This window comes from Macaca fascicularis, chromosome 2 (genome assembly GCF_037993035.2).
Source record: "Macaca fascicularis isolate 582-1 chromosome 2, T2T-MFA8v1.1".
NCBI classification, from domain to species: Eukaryota; Metazoa; Chordata; class Mammalia; order Primates; family Cercopithecidae; genus Macaca; species Macaca fascicularis.
In genome coordinates, this window is record NC_088376.1 from 104395441 (window position 1) to 104416347 (window position 20907).

Below are 20907 nucleotides of genomic sequence, written 5' to 3' on the forward strand. Positions count from 1 at the left end.
GGCGATCATTAAAAAGTCAGGAAACAACAGGTGCTGGAGAGGATGTGGAGAAATAGGAACACTTTTACACTGTTGGTGGGATTGTAAACTAGTTCAACCATTATGGAAAACAGTATGGCGATTCCTCAAGGATCTAGAACTAGATGTACCATACGACCCAGCCATCCCATTACTGGGTATATACCCAAAGGATTATAAATTATGCTGCTATAAAGACACATGCACACGTATGTTTATTGCAGCACTATTCACAATAGCAAAGACTTGGAATCAACCCAAATGTCCATCAGTGACAGATTGGATTAAGAAAATGTGACACATATACACCATGGAATACTATGCAGCCATCAAAAAGGATGAGTTTGTGTCCTTTGTAGGGACATGGATGCAGCTGGAAACCATCATTCTTAGCAAACTATCACAAGAACAGAAAACCAAACACCGCATGTTCTCACTCATAGGTGGGAACTGAACAATGAGATCATTTGGACTCAGGAAGGGGAACATCACACACAGGGGCCTATCATGGGGAGGGGGGAGGGGGGAGGGATTGCACTGGGAGTTATACCTGATGTAAATGACGAGTTGATCGGTGCAGCACACCAACATGGCACAAGTATACATATGTAACAAACCTGCACGTTATGCACATGTACCCTACAACTTAAAGTATAATAATAATAAATAAATTTAAAAAAAATAAAATAAAATAAAATAAAATAAATTAACTAACTAATTAGCTGGGCATGGTGGCATGCGCCTGTAGTCTCAGCTGCTAGAGAGGCTGAGGTAGCCTCCTACCTGAGCCCAGGGAGTTCAGGCTGCAGTGGGCCGTGATCGCCTAACTGCACTCCAGCCAGGGCAACAGAGTGGGACTCTGTCTCAAAAAAACAAAACAATAAAAACAACAACAACAACAAAACAAAGCTTATAGAATAAGGACATAAAGCTATACCATGTCCTTGTGTTCCAAGCTAAGTGTTATTACAAAAGAGTCAACAAATAGAAAAGGTTTTTTAAGTTATGAAGTTTAAAAGTTATAGTAAGCTAATTTCCTATGGAACAAAGAAAAAACTTTTTAAAATGTACTTTAGATTCTAGGGTACATGTGCACAACAGGCAGGGCTGATACATAGGTATACATGTGCCATGCTGGTTTGTTGCACCCATCGACTCGTCATTTACATTAGGTATTTCTCTTAATACCATCCCTCCCCCAGCTCCCCACCCCCCAACATGCCCCAGTGCATGATGTTCCCCACCCTGTGTCCAGGTGTTCTCATTGTTCAATTCCCACCTATGAGTGAGAACATGTGGGGTTTGGTTTTCTGTTCTTGTGATAGTTTGCTAAGAATAATGGTTTCCAGCTTCATCCATGTCCCTGCAAAAGACATGAACTCATCCCTTTTTATGGCTGCACAGTATTCCATGGTGTATATGTGCCACATTTTCTTAATCCAGTCTATCATTGATGGACATTTAGGTTGGTTCCAAGTCTTTGCTATTGTGAATAATGCCGCAATAAACATACGTGTGCATGTGTCTTTATAGCAGCATGATTTATAATCCTTTGGGTATATACCCAGTAATGGGATCACTGGGTCAAATGGTATTTCTAGTTCTAGATCCTTGAGGCATTGCCACACTGTCTTCCACAATGGTTGAACTAATTTACACTCCCACCAACAGTGTAAAAGCGTTCCTATTTCTCAACATCCTCTCCAGCACCTTTTGTTTGCTGATTTTTAAATGATCACCATTCTAACTTGTATGAGATGGTACCTTATTGTGGTTTTGATTTGCATTTCTCTGATGGCCAGTGATGATGAGCATTTTTTTCATGTGTTGTTGGCTGCATAAATGTCTTCTTTTGAGAAGTGTCTGTTCATATTCTTTGCCCACTTTTTGATGGGGTTGTTTTATTTCTTGTAAATTTGTTTAACTTCTTTTGTGGATTCTGGATATTAGCCCTTTGTCAGATGGGTAGATTGCAAAGATTTTCTCCCATTCTGTACTTGCCTATTCACTCTGATGGTAGTTTCTTTTGCAGAAGCTCTTTAGTTTAATTAGATCCCATTTGTCTATCCTGGCTTTTGTTGCCATTGCTTTTGGTGTTTTAATCATGAAGTCTTTGCCCATGCCTATGTCCTGAATGGTATTGCCTAGGTTTTCTTCTAGGGTTTTTATGGTTTTAGGTCTAACATTTAAGTCTTTAATCCATCTTGAATTAGTTTTTCTATAAAGTGTAAGGAAGGGATCCAGTTTCAGCTTTCTACATATGGCTAGCCAGTTTTCCCAGCACCATTTATTAAATAGGAAACCCTTTCCCCATTGCTTTTGTCAGGTTTGTCAAAGATCAGATGGTTGTAGATGTGTGGTATTATTTCTGAAGCCTCTGTTCTGTTCCATTGGTCTATATATCTGTTTTGGTGCCAGTATCATGCTGTTTTGGTTACTGTAGCCTTGTAGTATAATTTGAAGTCAGGTAGCGTGATGCCTCCAGCTTTGTTCTTTTTGCTTTGGATTATTTTGGCAATGCGGGCTCTTTTTTGATTCCGTATGAACTTTAAAGTAGTTTTCTCCAATTTTGAGGAAGAAAGACATTGGTAGTTTGATGGGGATGGCACTGAATCTATAAATTACCTTGGATAGTAGGGCCATTTCCACAATATTGATTCTTCCTATCCATGAGCATGGAATGCTTTTCCCTTTGTGTCCTCTTTTATTTCGTTGAACAGTGGTTTGTAGTTCTCCTTGAAGAAGTCCTTCACATCCCTTGTAAGTTGGATTCCTAGGTATTTTATTCTTTTTGTAGCAACTGTGAATGGGAGTTCACTCATGATTTGGTTCTCTGTTTGTCTATCATTGGTGTATAGGAATGCTTGTGATTTTTGTACATTGATTTTGTATCCTGAGACTTTGCTGAAGTTGTTTATCAGGTTAAGGAGATTTTGGACTGAGACAACGGGGTTTTCTAAATATACAATCATGTCATCTACAAACAGGGATGATTTTATTTCCTCTTTTCCTAATGAATACCCTTTATTTTTTTCTCTTGCCTGATTGCCCTGGCTGGAACTTCAAACACTATGTTGAATAGGAGTGGTGAGAGCGGGCATCCTTGTCTTGTGCCGGTTTTCAAAGAGAATGCTTCCAGTTTTTGCCCATTCAATATGATATTGGCTGTGGGTTTGTCATAAATAGCTCTTATTATTTAGAGATACATTCCTTCAATATCTAGTTTATTGAGTTTTTAGCATAAAGGTCTGTTCAATCTTGTCGAAGGCCTTTTCTGTATCTATTGAGATAATCATGTGGTTTTTGTCATTGGTTCTATTTATGTGATGGATTACGCTTATTGATTTGTGTATGCTGAACCAGCCTTGTATCCCAGGGATGAAGCCCACTTGATCATGGTAGATAAGCTTTTTGATGTGCTGCTGGATTTGGTTTGCCAGGATTTTATTGAGGATTTTTACATCAATGTTCACCTTTGGCCTGTAATTTTCTTTTTCTGTTGTGTCTCTGCCAAGTTTTGGTATCGGGATGATGCTGGCCTCATAAAATGAGTTAGGGAGAATTCCCTCTTTTTATTGATTGGAATAGTTTCAGAAGGAATGTTACCGGCTCCTCTTTGTACCTCTCTGGTAGAATTCAGCTGTGAATTCATCTTGCCCTGGACTTTTTTTGGTTGGTAGGCTACTAATTATTGCCTCCATTTCAGAGCCTGGTATTGTTATATTCAGAGATTCAACTTCTTCCTGGTTTAGTCTTGGAAGGGTGTAGTGTCCATGAATTTATCCATTTCTTCTAGATTTTCTAGTTTATTTGCATAGAGGTGTTTATAGTATTCTCTGACGGTAGCTTGTGTTTCTGTGGGTTCAGTGGTGATATCCCCCTTTATCATTTTTATTGTGTCTATTTGATTATTCTCTCTTTTCTTCTATATTAATCTTGCTAGTTGTCTATTAAGTTGTTGATCTTTTCAAAAAACCAGCTCCTGGATTCATTCGTTTTTTGAAGTGTTTTGTGTTTCTCTATCTCTTTCAGTTCTGCTCTGCTCTTAGTTATTTCTTGCCTTCTGCTAGTTTTTGAATGTCTTTGCTCTTGCTTCTCTAGTGCTTTTAAGTGTGATGTTAGGGTGTTGATTTTAGATCTTTCCTGCTTTCTGTTGTGGGTATTTAGTGCTATAAACTTTCCTTTAAACACTGCTTTAAATGTGTCCCAGAGATTCTGGTACGTTGTGTCTTTCTTCTCACTGGTTTCAAAGAACATCTTTATGTCTGCCTCATTTGTTATTTACCCAGTAGTCATTCAGGAGCAGGTTGTTCAGTTTCAACGTAGTTGAGCAGTTCTGAGTGAGTTTCTTAATCCTGAGTTCTAGTTTGATTGCACTGTGGTCTAAGAGACAGTTTGTTGTGATTTCTGTTCTTTTACATTTGCTGAGGAGTGCTTTACTTCCAATTATGTGGTCAGTTTTAGAATAAGTGTGATGTAGTGCTGAGGAGAATGTATATTCTGTTGATTTGGGGTGGAGAGTTCTGTAGATGTCTATTAGGTCTGCTTGGTGCAGAGCTGAGTTCAAGTCCTGTATACCCTTGTTAACCTTCTGTCTCGTTGATCTGTCTAATATTGACAATGGGGTGTTAAAGTCTCCAATTATTGTGTGGGAGTCTAAGTCTCTTTGTAGGTCTCTAAGGACTTGCTTTATGAATCTGGGTGATCCTGTATTGGACGCATATATATTTACGATGGTTAGCTCTTCTTGTTGAATTGATCCCTTTGCCATTATGTAATGGCCTTGTCTCTTTTTATCTTTGTTGGTTTAAAGTCTGTTTCATCAGAGAGTAGGATTGCAATCCCTGCTTTTTTTTTGCTTTTCATTTGCTTGGTAGATTTTCCTCCATCCCTTTTTTTTTGAGCCTATGTGTGTCTCTGCATGTGAGATGGGTCTCCTGAATACAGCACACTGACGGGTCTTGATTCTTTATCCAATTTGCCAGTCTATGTCTTTTAATTGGAGCATTTAGCCCATTTACATTTAAGGTTAATATTGTGATGTGTGAATTTGATCCTGTCATTATTATGTTAGCTGGTTATTTTGCCCATTACTTGATGCAATTTCTTCATGGCATTGATGGTCTTTACAATTTGGCATGTTTTTGCAGTGGTTGGTACTAGTTGTTTGTTTCCATGTTTAGTGCTTCCTTCAGCAGCTCTTGTTGTAAGGCAGGCCTGGTAGTCACAAAATCTCTCAGCATTTGTTTGTCTGTAAAGGATTTTATTTCTCCTTCACTTATAAAACTTAGTTTAGCCGTATATGAAATTCTGGGTTGAAAATTGTTTTCTTTAAGAAGGTTGAATACTGGCCCCCACTCTCTTCTGGCTTGTAGGGTTTCTGCCAAAAGATCTGCTGTTAGTTTTATGGGCTTCTCTTTGTGGGTAACCCGACCTTTCTCTCTGGCTGCCCTTAACATTTTTTCCTTCATTTCAACATTGGTGAATCTGACAATTATGTGTCTTGGGGTTGTTCTTCTAGAGGAGTATCTTTGTGGTGTTCTCTGTATTTCCTGAATTTGAATGTTGGCCTGCCTTGCTAGGTTGGGGAAGTTCTCCTGGATAATATCCTGAAGAGTGTTTTCCAACTTGGTTCCATTCTCCCCATCACTTTTAGGTACACCAATCAAACGTAGATTTGGTCTTTTCCCATAGTCCCATATTTCTTGGAGGCTTTGTTCATTTCTTTTTACTCTTTTTTCTCTAAACTTGTCTTCTCACTTTATTTCATTAATTTGACCTTCAATCACTAATCCCCTTTCTTCCACTTGATTGAATTGGTTATTGAAGTTCGTGCATGCGTCACGAAGTTCTCGTGCCATGGTTTTCAGCTCCATCAGGTCATTTAAGGTCTTCTCTACACTGCTTATTCTAGTTAGCCATTCGTCTAACATTTTTTCAAGGTTTTTAGCTTCCTTGCAATGAGTTAGAACATGCTCCTTTAGCTCAGAGAAGTTTATTATTACCGAGTTTTTGAAGCCTACTTCAGTCAACTCATCAAAGTCATTCTCCATACAGCTTTGTTCTGTTGCTGGAGAGGAGCTGTGATCTTTTGGAGGAGAAGAGGCACTCTGGCTTTTAGAATTTTCAGCTTTTCTGCTCTGGTTTCTCCCCATCTTTGTGGTTTTATCTACTTTGTGTTTTTGATGTTGGTGACCTACAGATGGGGTTGTGGTGTAGATGTCCTTTTTGTTGATCTTGATGCTATTCCTTTCTGTTTGTTAGTTTTCCTTCTTACAGTCAGGTCCCTCAGCTGCAGGTCTGCTGGAGTTTGCTGGAGGTCCACTCCAGACCCTGTTTGCCTGGGTATCAACAGCAGAGGCTGCAGAACAGCAAATGTTGTAGAACAGCAAATATTTCTGCCTGATCCTTCCTCTGGAAGCTTCATCCCAGAGGGGCACCCGCCTGTATGAGGTGTCTGTCAGTCCCTACTGGGAGGTGTCTCCCAGTTAGGCTACACGGGGTTCAGGGACCCACTTGAGGAGGCAGTCTGTCTGTTCTCAGAGTTCAAACACCGTGCTGGGAGAACCACTGCTCTCTTCGGAGCTGTCAGACAGGGATGTTTCTTTCTTTTTTTTTTTTTTTTTTTGAGATGGAGTCTCACTCTTGTCCCCCCAGGCTGGAGTGTAGTGGTGCAATCCTGGCTCACTGCAATCTCCACCTCCCCACTTCAAGTGATTCTCTTGCCTCAGCCTCCCAAGTAGCTGGGACTACAGTTGCCCGTCACCACACCTGGCTAATTTTTGTATGTTTAGTAGAGATGGGGTTTCACCAAGTTGGCCTGGCTGGCCTCAAACTTCTGACCTCAGGTGATCTGCCAGCCTTGGCCTCCCAGAGTTCTGGGATTACAAGCATGAGCCACTGCACTCAGTCAGTAAAGTTTTTTTTTTTTTTTTTTAAATAAATCGAGTGTAGCCTAAGTGTACAGGGTTTATAAAGTCTACAGTAGTGTACAGCAACATCCTAGGCCTTCACATTCACTCACCACCCAAACACAGACTCCCTCAGGGCAACTTTCAGTCCCACAAGCTTCATCCATAGTAAGTGCCCTATATAGGTGTATCATGTTTTATCTTGTATATCATATGTTTACCACATCTCTTCTATGTTTAAATACACAATACTTATATGTTTAAATATACAAATACTTACACCTCTGTGTTACGAGTGACTACAGTATTCACTACATGTTTGTAGCCTAGGGACAACAGGCCATACATACCATACAGCCTACGTGTATAGTAGGCTATGCCATCTAGATTTGTGTAAGTACATGCTATGGTGTTCACACAATGATAAAACTGCCTAATGATGTATATCGCAGAACACACTGCTGTAGTTATGCAATGCATGACTGTACATGATTTTTAGAATTGTAACAGTACAGACGTGCATAAGATATAAAGTAAACCACTGTCAACACACCTAGTCTCATTTTCCAAGGTGCTTTTGGTCATATCTGTTTTTATTTTGATTGGCAGTCTTACTGTTCAAATGTTTGTACACTCCAAATCTCATGCTGACCCTTAATCCCCATTATAATGACATTAAGAGGATGGGAAATCCAACTATGGTATTTGAGAGGTGAGAACTCTGAGAAGTAGTTAAGATTAGATGAGATCATTAGGATGGGATATTAGTCACTTCATAAGAGGAGGAAAAGAAACCTGAGCTAGCAAGCTCAGCTCCTTCACCCTGTGATGTCCTACACTGCCTTTGGACTCTGCAAAGAGTCTCCAATAGCAAGATGGCCCTCACGACATGCAGCCCCTCAATCTTGGACTTCTCAGCATCCAGAACTGTACAAAATATATTTCTTTTTATTTTAAATTACTCAGTCTCAGTTATTCCGTTATAGCAACAGAAAACAGATGAATACAGACAGCAATCAGTCTAAATACTATGAGTACACTTCTATTTCTTGGTTTGTCATCTTTAAGCAGTGCCTATTGACTTTATGCCATTAAGAGAATGAATTATCTTAGAGAAACCATCCCACACTTCCAAATTTTGCCAGTGATATTACTTAAAAATTCTTATCTATTTTGACTCATCAACTTTAAATGGTATTTCTAGACTCCACGCTAAGATGAAAAAATGTACAAATAGGCAAAACTCAATCAGAGAGTAATTCTATGAAGCATTTACCTTGTTCATAAAGTAGTTTCATATTCGAATCTTTGCAGGCAACTAGATTGTTGAGTAACGCAATCACACTTTGCATGGTATTACCCAGAATGCTCTCCTGATGTTCCTGCAATAGATCATAATTCCCAACATAACCATACAGAAATACAATTACATCATCATAAAGACAAATGAGCAAATGATCTCCATTGCTTCATTCTTTGCACAAGGTTAAATGATAGCCTTTTTGCACTTTAATGAAGCACATCCTTCTGTGTTAAGACAAATCCCATCAGTGAGCTAAGTGAGCTGGGAGGGAAGGTAAATCACTCAGACACCAGTGCTGCAGTACGGACTCCCCTGCCCATGAGCTGAGAGACAACACATGGTCCTCCATGCTTTAGGTGGGTGACAAAGGAATTCAAATATGTAGAACTCAGAAGACCATGCCTGAAGATGAATTTGAGATCACAAAAGAGAACTACTTCAAGCAAATATTTCTGCAGTTTCAACATTATGCTGGCACTGATATTTTCCCACTTTAGTACATTTGATCTGATTTATTATATTACTGCTTCAGTGCAATAAGCTACATTTGGACCTAAAAGAGTGAATTGTGAATTTTGCTTTCCTCAACACTTAGCATCATACAGGAGGGAGTAACTTAGGTCCTAAAGAGAATGGAAAATGAGTTATTCTTTAGTCTTAATTTCTCATTTTAAAGGCAGAATCATTTCTTTGTAATTTTTAAAGGGTCTTACAAACAACTTGCTTTGCTTTTGTTCCCTTTTTCATTGCTGTGAATATTTTTTAAAATTAAGCAATTAACACAGATTATAATTGAAATTATTAAATTTCATATAATTCAAAACTAAAGAGGCAGTCTTTGCAGTCTGGAACTAGGATGAGGCAAGAGAGACACACAGGGTGCAAAATGTAAGGTAGTACTCCTCACTCTCAGGGTCCTATAAGTACCTACTGAGAGTGAGGACTCCCAGGAGTCTAGCTTGCCCCGCTCTAAGTCCTGTGCCCATTCACCATGACTATTCTGCCAACAACTAATCCAACTCTGAAAAGCAACAAGCATATTAATTAGTAGGCTTAATCTAGACCTTTTCATATTCACTTTCTCCACCCCTCACCCACAGAGAAACATATGGTTTGCTGTGGGGTTGTTTTTTAACGTATAGCTATTTTGTGCCAGGCACTATAGTAGGCACTTGAGGTATGCTAGTGAACAAAGTCCCCTATCCTCACGTAAATAGACAACAAAAAGCATAATAAATAAGTGAACTGTATAATGTATTAGAAGATAGCAGAGTACTCTGGCAAAAAAGAAAAAGGCAGAGCAGGGAAGCGAAGTTGAGAGGGCAGCAGTGGGGCTGCACATGATTTGAAATTGGGTGGTCAGGGTAAGACTCATTGAGAAGGTGTCATTTAACAGAATTTTTTTTTTTTTTTAATTTTTTGAGACGAAATCTTGCTCTGTCGCCAGGCTGGAGTGCAGTGGTGTGATCTCGGCTCACTGAACCTCCACCTCCCGGGTTCAAGCGAGTCTCCTGCCTCAGCCTCCCGAGTAGCTGGGACTACAGGTGTGTGCCATCATGCCCAGCTAATTTGTGTTTTTGTTTTTGTTTTTGTTTTTGTTTTTTGTATTTTTAGTAGAGACAGGGTTTGACTGTGTTGGCCAGGATGGTCTCGATCTCTTGACCTCGTGATCCATCCACCTCAGCCTCCCAAAGTGCTCGGATTACAGGCGTAAGCCACCGTGCCTGGCATTTAACAGAAATTTTATTTTACTTTTTAAATGCTGAAGCCTCTTGGTATCTCTTAATTCATTTTAATAAGCTTTTCTTTTTCAATAACTTAAGCTTTATAGAAGAGTTTCAAAGATAGTACAGAGAGCTTCCATATACCCATCACCCAGTTTTCCCTCATGTTAACATCTTACCCTAAACATGTTATATTCATCAAAACTAAGAAATTTACAGATATTAATAACTCAGCTACAGACTATTCAAGTGGCACCAGTTTTCCACTGATGGCCTTTTCTCTTCCGGAATCCAATCAAGGATCCTTATTTTATATTCAGGATTATTTATTTTTGCAACAAATACTAAGTGCCAACTATTCTAGGTAGTTGGCTTGTATCAGTGAACAAAACAGAAGAAAAGCCCTGCCCTTATGGTGTTTACCTTGTACCACGAGGAGAAGACGATAAATAACATAACAAACAACTACAAGATATGTTAGAAGGTGAGATACGCTATGAGAGAAAATAGGGAACAGGACAAGTTGGCTTGGAGTGCTGCAGGGGAAGCTGCAATGCTAGAGCAAGCAAAGCATAGCTCCTTCAGAAAATGACATCTGAGCAAAGATTTGAAGACGTAGACACGTGTTTATTCTCTTAATATACTTCTAGACTCTGTCAGCTAAGTTTCTTTAGGATTGTTGCATCTATGTTCATAAGTGATACTGACTGATGAGTGACACCCTCTTCTGATTTTAGTATCAATCTCATGCTAACCTTGTCCATCCATTTTATTCCAAAAATATTTATTGTGCATCTAATATGTGTTTCTAGGAGATCTGGTAGAACTCACTCATACAAGCAACTAGCCTCCATACATTTCTACCAGTTGTGTGGAAAAACACACATAAATTCAAAGTGCTTTTTCTCTTCTCTCACTCAGTAATAATCAACACAGGAGACTTCTGTGACCAAATGCGTGGGGATTTTCCCCACACATGAAGCAAACAATCGATTCTGCAGCTGACACAAGCTGAGTGTTCTCTGATTCAACTCCATACCATCTACCTGGAAATAGTATCAGACCCCATAGGGCGAGGGCTCAGTCCCACAAGGCTACGCCCTCCTCCCTTATTCTGACAGTCATCGCAAGTCTGGGGCTCTGGAACTTCTGACCCACCAGCATCAAGTTGGGGTTCCCGTGATTCCCTCTTTGGGTTCAATTAATTTACTAGAGCAGCTCACAGAATTCAGGAAAACACATTTACCATTTTACTATAAAGGATATTAAAGACATGGATGGAGAGATGCATAGTGCAAGGTATGGGAGAAGAGCTATGGAGCTTCTGTGTCTTCCCTGGGCACACCACCCTCCAGCAACCTGTACATATTCAGCTATGTGGAAGTTCTCTGAACTTTGGGGTTCTGTTATAGGTCCTTTGGGGTTTTTATGGAAGCTCTGTTACATAGGCAAGACTGATTATATCACTGGCCATAAATGATCAACCTAACCTCAGCCCCTCTCGCCTCCCCAGAGGTTGGGGATTGCGACTGAAAGTTTTCAGCCCTCTAATGTTGCCTTGGTCTTTCAGGTGACAAGCCACCATCCTGAAGCTATCGTAGGGGATGCCAGCCATCAACTCATTAGCATACAAAATGACAGCACCTGAAGACAGAGTTTCTAAGGATTTTAGGAGTTATATGCTAGGAAACAGGGGAGAAGATCAAATATATACTTCACAATATCATACCAATAGAACTTAAAAAGAAACGGAAAAACAAAACACTTCTACTCAGGCATCTACAACATCTTGAACCAATGTGGTTATTTCTATTTCCCTAGAAAACCATCTACAACATCTAGATTTTCAAACATGTTGTAATAAAATCCTACAAAGCATTCTATTACACCTTCACAAAACTTCCCTGGACCCTATTTATGATGCCTTTTACACGGCGTCCTCTCTCTTGTTGATCAGACTCACCAAAGCTTTATCTATAGATGATATCAGACTTTTCAACAAACCAGCTTTCCATTTTAATGACTACCCTACTTTTTTTTGAGTTAGTCATTACGAATGACTAACAAATTTCCCACTTATCTCTCCTAGGTATACGGTAGAATGGCATTTCCCTGCCTGCTTGGAAAATGACACTAGTGATAAAAATGATACTTGCTTTGGTCAATTAAACTCACACGGGCAGAAGCATTAAGAGCCAGTGACAGCTTCATCATTCTGTCTTTTCCTCTGCCCCATGATCTTCTAGATGGTGAGGCTTCTAATGGCCTGGGTATCAGAGAGAGAACATGAAGCAGAGAATCCAGGAATCTCTTGATTGGACAGGTGGTATCCAAGGCTTACAAAAATACCCACACTGAACCTGGCTCTGAAACTGCTTTCTCAGCAGATTTGTACCTCCCACTGATGAGAGCCACTTGATTTCATATAGGTTTTGCCATGTATGCCATTGTTTAACACAAGACAAAGTGTTTGCTTTCCAAATACTGATGACTAGAAATTTTGAACTTCAGAAACACACGCTTAAGAGCACTTTTGCAGTGAATGTTAATGTTTGAATGTTTCACTGACACCAGCTTAAGAAGATTAATGTGGAAGCGATGGTCTGCCACCAATTTCATCTAATTATTCTTACAGTTGGTTGGAAGGAAAGGGTGATTAATAAGCACCAAGATGACACTACATGTTACTCGTGATAAAATAACTAACGATACATAGAAAACCTGTTCTTGTGAAGAAAGTGAAGCTAATAAATCTTTTATTTTTGGTCCCATTTGGTAAAATGACACATACTGCTCCTTGTTGAAAGACTCATCTGTCAGCAAATATAGGTCAGTCTTACCAGAAATAAAACTATTGTTTCTTTGAGATACACATTTTTGTAACTAAATGCACATTTCCTACAATACCCTTGGCAATAACTTTGCTCATTCTGAAGCCAATACCTCAGCTTTTCCTGTACTCATGAGTGAGTGCCACTTGTTGATATAGGTACTTCCTTCAGTACAAAAGCTAACTCACCCTAGATGCTAAGAACACAGAATCAGATCCCAGTCAATCAGGTCCTGGGGCCCCCTTCCTGCAGGTCCCAGAGTCACTGCAGAATAAAGGCCTCTGCCTGCCCCACTACTCAATCTGCAGAGGGGTATAAAACTAAGGTACACTCTATCAAACTTCCCCACTAACATTATTACTAGGAGTACTTAGGAAAAAAATATCTGATGCACAGAATAAAAAAAGAGATGAATAATCCCATAACCAGCCTGGAGGAAACGGTTCCACTTCTGTTCTAGACGTTATTAAAAAACACTGTTTTCTTTATTATCTTTGTTGGTTTATAAACTATCCATAGATCATAAACTTTGCTCAGAATAAAGTAAGGGCTTTATAAAAATTATATTACAGAATTATCTTTACTTGCTCTTCCCTCTTATAGGTATATATGCCTTCTTACATAGTGCAGTGGAGGGAGACCTTGAGAGCACAGTAATTGCTTCTGCTCAAGCTGATGACACGGTTCTCTAGGTGAACTAAGAGAGCTGCTGCTCTGGTCTAGAGCATCATTTCCCCAGAAAGAATGCTAAACCCATGCAAAGGGCAGTTGAGAAGGTGTAAATGTGAATTAAGCATACTTCTATTAACTTGTATCAAACTGTGCTATTTCATTTATCTTAGCAACTTTAATAAGGTTTTTTTCTTGTTCGCAATCATATTAGCTTACGGGGGTAAACTGTGCATTGAAAAACATTACATTTGCCTCTTAAAGTCAGAGGAGAGGAATATATGAAAAGAGAAAACTTGAGAGTGAACATGTGGGGCTCAACTTCTTCTTGGGTATAACTGAAAGATTGGTGGAAAGAGACAAGGGCGCGCATGTTTCGTTCAAAGACCATAGGTCAGAGTTGGAGGGGAGGGATGATTCTGACTAAAGACTATTTCATCATTAGATGCTCCTCTGGGAGAGCCCCTCCCACTCCTCCAAATTTAAGACTGAATCCCAGGGTAAAAGAGCAATACAGGAAATTAGGTAAAATCTTGATATATATATTTTTTCAATCCTCACAGCTCATTAATAAAGCAAGGAGTCTATACTTTTGGTGCCCTGATACATGCAAGGAGAGATGAAAGCAGGTGAAGACCTGCAACAAGGCTTTTGGGACAGGGTCAGGGGCCCAGTTACAAGCAGAGTTGCCACATGGGCCCGAGCTGGGCCAAGACAGCACTGATAATGTATTGAGAACTTACTACGTGCCATGTCCGGTACTCCACTTCACCTACATCATCTCATTCAACCCTTACAAAAACATGGAAGGGGCTATCGTCCTACTGTTTTTATCACTAAGAATGGAATGTTAGTGAAGTCAAGTGTAACTTGCCAAACTCTTCATTGGTGAAGCTGGGATTTGGCCTATGGGATGGCAGAAGCCTTGCCCCTAATCACCATGAAGCATTGCCTAGTGATCAGAGGAGGGCAGAGTGCCAGGGCCACCCAGGCCGTTCAGCACACTCCAGGTTAACCAACACCACCTGTGGACCCACAGTGTTACCTGGGAGAAACTGAAAGAAGTCTAGAGTGGGGTGAAAATCTGAGAAACACTAATCTGGGGCTGTAATGGTGATGCTTATCCTCCCTTTCATTCCGCAACGTTCCCTGTCCCCTCCCCCCACCACTGCGATCTTCTGGCTTCATAAGCGCCCTCAATGTTTTTCACTACACTGTAAGATGTATAACCCACACGCCTGTAATCCCAGCACTTTGGGAGGCCAAGGCGGGCGGATCACAAGGTCAGGAGATTGAGACTACCCTGGCTAACATGGTGAAACCCCGTCTCTACTAAAAGTACAAAAAAAGAAATCAGCCAGGCATGGTGGTAGGTGCCCGTAGTCCCAGTCACTCGGGACGCTAAGGCAGGAGAACGTCATGAACCCAGGAGGTGGAGCTTGCAGTGGGCCGAGATCGCGCCACTGCACTCCAGCCTGGGCGACAGAGCAAGATTCTATCTCAAAAAAAAAAAAAAGTATAACCCAAGAAGCATGATGTGGGTATTAGGCAATTACAGGAAAGGAAAGAATGAGCACAAAATAAAAATACATACTAGGGCCACTATCAATAGTCACATTATTCAGACACTTGTGTTCACACTGACTGCTGGGGGAAAAAGGAAGTGACTCGCAGAAGATGGCATCGTTGAGAGCCCACAAAAGGCAATCCCACTACACTTTAACATGACGAAAATATTCAACTCCTTCATCCGTAATCCATAAGCCCAGCTGAGCTAATTTATGTGCCTAATACCAGTGTATGGACATTTAATAAACAAAACACTTGAGGGCTCTAATAAAACATAGCATTTGCCAGTAGAGATAATTAGAATTAAAGCAGCAAAATTCTAGTGTTTGGCAACATAGATGAAACAACTTCATTAAAATGTACAGTTTCAGCAAATGAAAGGCAGGAGAGCACTGGACCCTGAAGAATCAGCCTTCTCAAAACTAATTGCTTCAGTGCTTAAAGAGGACAGCTCTGAAATACCAAGGACACAGCAAGGAAACACTAGTAAAAAATGACCAGCCTTTCCAAAGCAGTTTCACTGTAGACAGGGCATTCTACTTTACTCTGGTATTTGACAATGTAAATGCCACTGAAAGACTTCAGATGTCTGAATTAAAAGTTTGGTGAGGATCTAAATAGTCAAGGTAGAAAATACCTTTAACAACTAAAAGTAACAGTGAACCATGGTCACTCTCTTTTGCCTTTGGTTCAGGCCAGAATTTAACAATGAATTAACAGCTAATTAAAGGACTACAACTAATCGTAGGGATGAGAAACCACAGAGAGAATGAAGAGCAAAGCACACACGTGTTGTGCACACAGCATCTACAATCTCTTAGAAACACATATGACATCCTATTCAACACATGCTTAAACTACATTTCAGAAAACAAATTTGCTGTTGCTCTAGAGAACAGCAGTCTATCGTGTACTCCATGTACAATGGCACCAAAGTGCTGTGCCAGGATGTACTGGTGCATCCAGTCACTTTCTGTCACAAACATTCTCACACCTGGCTAGATTCCTAGAGCTCTGAGACCCAAGCTCAGAAAAGTCTTCAGAGTATTCAAGTGAAATAAATATGTTTGAGGGCAAGAGGACACATTTCCATATTACTGATGACTTTTCACAAGGCTGTGTCACAGGCAGCTTAAACCAGACATGGTGAAACCCCATCTCTACTAATACAAAATTAGCCAGGTGTGGTGGCGCATGCCTATAATCCCAGCTACTTGGGAGGCTGAGGCAAGAGAACTGCTTGAACTCAAAAGGCAGAGGTTGCAGTGAGCTGAGATTGAGCCATTGCACTGCAGCCTGGGAAACAAGAGCGAAACTCCGTCTCAAAAACAAACAAACAAAAACAAAAACAAACAAACTCAATGGAATCTAAATTGAGTTCATCTCCCTTTGCTTTCACACTTTCCTTTCTTTTCCTCTTTCTATTGGAGGTCCCACAGCTTGCCCAGTCATCAGCCACAAACCTTAGAATCATCGGGACTACGGCCTCCCTAGTGTCTCCCTCATCTAGTCAGCCACAAAGTCCCCTCGAATCTCCCTTGAGCCCCTCTTGCATCTATCCTCTGCTCTCCATTCCCATTTACCTGCTTAACATCACGCAATTGGCATCCTTAGCAGGGACCACAGTCTTCTAATGGGTGTCTCAACTTCCAGCCTCACTTCCATTACTGCTACCAGACTCCTCTTTTTTTTTTTTTTTTGAGACAGAGTCTTGCTCTGTCTCCCAGGCTGGAGTGCAGTGGCGCGATCTCGGCTCACTGCAAGCTCCGCCTCCTGGGTTCACACCATTCTCCTGCCTCAGTCTCTCGAGTAGCTGCGACTACAGGCGCATGCCACCACACCCAGCTAATTTTATATATATATATATATATTTTTTTTTTTTTTTTTTAGTAGAGACGGGGCTTCACCGTGTTAGCCAGGATGATCTCGATCTCCTGACCTCGTGATCTGCCCGCGTCGGCCTCCGACAGTGTTGGGATTACAGGTGTGAGCCACTGTGCCCGGCCCCAGACTCGTCTTTCTAAAGTGGCAGAGACTCTATCTCCAGCTGTGGGGCTTAAATCTGGAAGGCTGTAGGCCAACACAGGGAATATTGGCTTACAGTAGGCCCAAGGTCATTGCTACCACAGTCCAGTTTCTGTCCACAGCCCTGGTTGGATTTAAAGCCCTGAAAGGAGGGGAGGCCACAAAACTCGTGGGACAGCAGATGCAGGGATGTTGTTACTCCCGTGCTTTCAATCCAGCATTATGATGTGGGAAACATTCTTATGAGTTTTTGAACCAAATATGGACCCCTAGGGCTAAGAAACAGGAAAGGGAACAAGTTGAGTTAAACTGAAAGGGCACAAGCCAATTTAAAATTAATTCAGTCTTTTACCTCATAAATAATGTACGTGGATTTCTTAGGCAGAAAAACCAGGATTTAGGGGTCCATGGGGGGAATGCTTGGGGTAGGGTGAAGGTGCTGGGGTAACTGCCCGTGGGCATTTGCTCTGCTAGTTGTGCATCAGGTAAACAGCCCCTCTGCCAAGGTGGTCAGGGCTTCTAGGGGTTGAGCAGGCTCTGACAGGGGCTGAGGAGGCAGAGGAAGAACACTGAAGCCTGCTTTTCTCCCCTCGGTAGCCAAAAATGTATGGTGCTGTCGCCCCAGGAGTCTGGAGATATAGAGTTAAGCCCCTTTTTTTATGTGGGGCATCATCATTTGAAGGCTTCCTCCACCTTTCTGATCAAAGACATGAGAGAAGGCAATTTAAAATTATTTTTAAATTTGACTGACAGATACTGTAGAGGCCCTCTAGCAGCAGCAAATACAAGTTATGATTAGCGATACATTCCAGCTAGCACAGAAGGGAGTATTTGGATCAACTAGTACCATTTGCCAATCAGTATGCTGAGCTTGTCTTTAGAATTCCAGTCCTCATTCAACACCAATGGCAGTGCGCTGTGAATGCCCTTCTGGCAGGTTAATTGTGTCACTTGGCCTTCCTAGCCCTACCCTTTCATGTTATTTAGGCTTCTAGCAGGAAGCTTCCATCCTCTTGGCTCTCAATGCGGCCCTATGCCTCAAGGCAGGAGCAGTGGGCCAGAGCCAATGCTGCTCAGGCAGGAGAACCCTGGCAGTGGAGCCAAAGGGAAGCTGCCAGGACCAGCTCCCTGGGGATGGACTGTGCCCCTTTTATGTATCTGCCTGTAGTGTTGAAAGAGAGGCCAATCTGCCACACAACACAATATCTGAGCTAATGACCAGCCCAAAGTAGGGAGGACAAATGAAGAACTAGAACACATCCAGACATATGACTCCTTTAGTCTTCTCCTCACATCCCTGCCACTGTTCAAAAGTAAAAATAGCAATGAAAATAGCAATAACAAAGTCCTAGCAAACTAAGGTCACTCTTAAAAATGCAGGCCAGATGTTGTTTCCTGAAGCTGGTGTCTGTGGGGAAGGCTGCCTTGGGTTGAAGACTGTTTTCCTCACTTTCTGTGCCTGCCTGCCATCACTGTGGCCATCAAGTATACAGTGACTGTCTTAATTACTTGTTAATCCCATCCCTCACCCAATGCTGAGTGTCTTGAGGGCAGGACTGGGACTTTTTTTTTTTTTTTTTTTGAGATGGAGTCTCGCTCTGTCGCCCAGGCTGGAGTACAGGGGCTGGATCTCGGCTCACTGCAAGCTCTGCCTCCCGGGTTTACGCCATTCTCCTGCCTCAGCCTCCCAAGTAGCTGGGACTACAGGCGCCCGCCACCTCGCCCAGCTAGTTTTTTTGTATTTTTTAGTAGAGACGGGGTTTCATCGTGTTAGCCAGGATGGTCTTGATCTCCTGACCTCGTCATCCACCCGTCTCGGCCTCCCAAAGTGCAGGGACTACAGGCTTGAGCCACCATGCCCGGCCAGGACTGGGACTTTTAATCGGGTCCGCAGTGCCTACGTGCAGTCCCTGGTACACAGTGGTCTCTGAAAAATTAATGAAAAAACAGTCCTGCTCAAAGTTGCTTGGGTAAATACAGCTAGAGAAGGCACAGACAGTGTGAGAGCCTCCTTCAAGAAATTAACTAGTCAGTGACTAGAAACTGCCTTCAGTTAAGCAACTGAAAAACATTTATTGAGCACCTAAAATTTGCTAAGTAATGGTGTGAAGTAGAACTACAAAAGGATAAAAAAGGCCTTTCCCAAAATGCTTTCAATCAATTTATATTCACTTTTGAATAATGTTTGCAAAAAGTGATAAATTCAGATTTTTTTACTTTAAGTAAAATACACAAAAATCTCTCACATGCACGCTAAACCCTGGTCAATCACTCATGAAGCATTTGCATTGGCATGGAAACACATTTTCATGAAACAATTTTAATAGGATTCTCTGCAAAAGATAACTGCTTACAAGGTGTCCCATCCTAAAGAAAGAAAATGTCAAGCGAAAATGAATGGAAAGATTAATTACACACAATTATCACAAGGCAATTTTCAATTTGAAATTCAATTGTCTTTTTCTGTGGGAGTGCACAAATTTTTCCTAATAGGAGTTTACCAAGTGTTGGTACTCGCAGTCCAGTTTCGAAGAGGTACTAGTAAATCCTGCAGGAAAAAATATTTCAGTGGGAATTGACTAGAAGTTTACTTAAAGCCAAAGTTTTAAAGAATGTAAAAGTGTAGTGTGGTATAGCAGAAAAAAAACTGGGCCGAGTCCAGTTCTAAGCCTTGGCCTGCCTCAAACCAGCTGGAAAGCCTAAAGCAAAGCAAGAAAATAAGCTACTAGACCTTGGAAGAATCTTACAGACCTTTGTAGTTCAATCCTTTAATTTTTTAATTTTTAATTTTTTTGAATACATAAGAGGTGTATATATTTATGGAACATACGAGACGTTTTGATACAGGCATGCAATGCATAATAATCACATCAGGGGAAATGGGGGTATCCACCACCTCAAGTATTTATCCTTTGTGTCACAAATAATCCAATTATACTTTTTTAAAAATGTACAATTATTATTGACTATATTCACCCTGTTATCAAATACTAAGTCTTATCCATTCTTGCCCCCACCCATTAACCATCCCCACCTCCCCTCCAACCTCCCACTACCCTTCCCAGTCTCTGGTAACCACCCTTCTATTCTCTAGCTCCAAGAGCTCAATTGTTTTTCAATCCTTTAATTTTAAAGACAAAGCAATTGAATCTCTGAAAGGAATATAAAGAGGAGGGTCAGGACTTAAAAGTGCATCTTCCTTTCCTATTACCTCACAATTATTTACCTAAAAATCACATCAGGGCTTATAGAGTCAAAGGTGTAATTTTATACTTGATCTCAGTCAAAAGGCCAAGAGGAGATTCAAGGATATAACTTTAAACAGATACAATGTTTGCCCACACTGGAGTAACACTGTATAAACACTGCTCCCTGGAGCTGCATATTTGGTTGCCCTTAACACCTGTGGTAGGTCAGCTCTTACTCCTGAACAGCAAGTGATGAATAGACTATTCTGGAGCAAATGGGAATACCCCAACATAATGCATGCTGACCCTCAGGCCAGCAGCACTTTTTGGATCTAATAGAATTTTTCAGTTTTTGCAGCAGAAGGCTATCTCTAAAGAGGTGATAGTCATCTTACAGTCAGGGTTGAAATTTTAGGCCAAGAGCACCGTTTTCCAATAGAATATTCTAAGCAGGTAACTTAGAACTGCAAGCATGTACATTTATGATATGCTTAAAAATCAGCAGCAAAAGGCAACCTGGATCTTTGTCACTCACCCTGGAATTTGCAGAACTTGGTATTTTATGCATGATCACACTTCTGTTCCCAATTTCCATAACTGAAGGCAATCAGCTTTCCTTTTCTTAGACTCTACTTAGAAAATAACCATTATATTTGTTTACTCACTTTG

The 20907-nt window shown here is 41.0% G+C and overlaps 1 protein-coding gene across 16 annotated transcripts in view; it reads right to left on the reverse strand.

Moving 5' to 3' along the window:
• Nucleotides 1–20907, reverse strand: part of ULK4 (unc-51 like kinase 4) — a 701729-nt gene that overhangs the window by 302494 nt on the left and 378328 nt on the right. For 12 of the 16 annotated variants that reach the window (XM_074031785.1, XM_074031786.1, XM_065540412.2 and 9 more), the window contains one exon: nucleotides 8206–8311. The exons of the other annotated variants lie outside the window; for them this stretch is intronic. In XM_074031785.1, the coding sequence (XP_073887886.1) occupies nucleotides 8206–8311 (106 nt within the window). The remainder of the gene's footprint in view (nucleotides 1–8205; nucleotides 8312–20907) is intronic. 16 annotated transcript variants of the gene reach the window in all.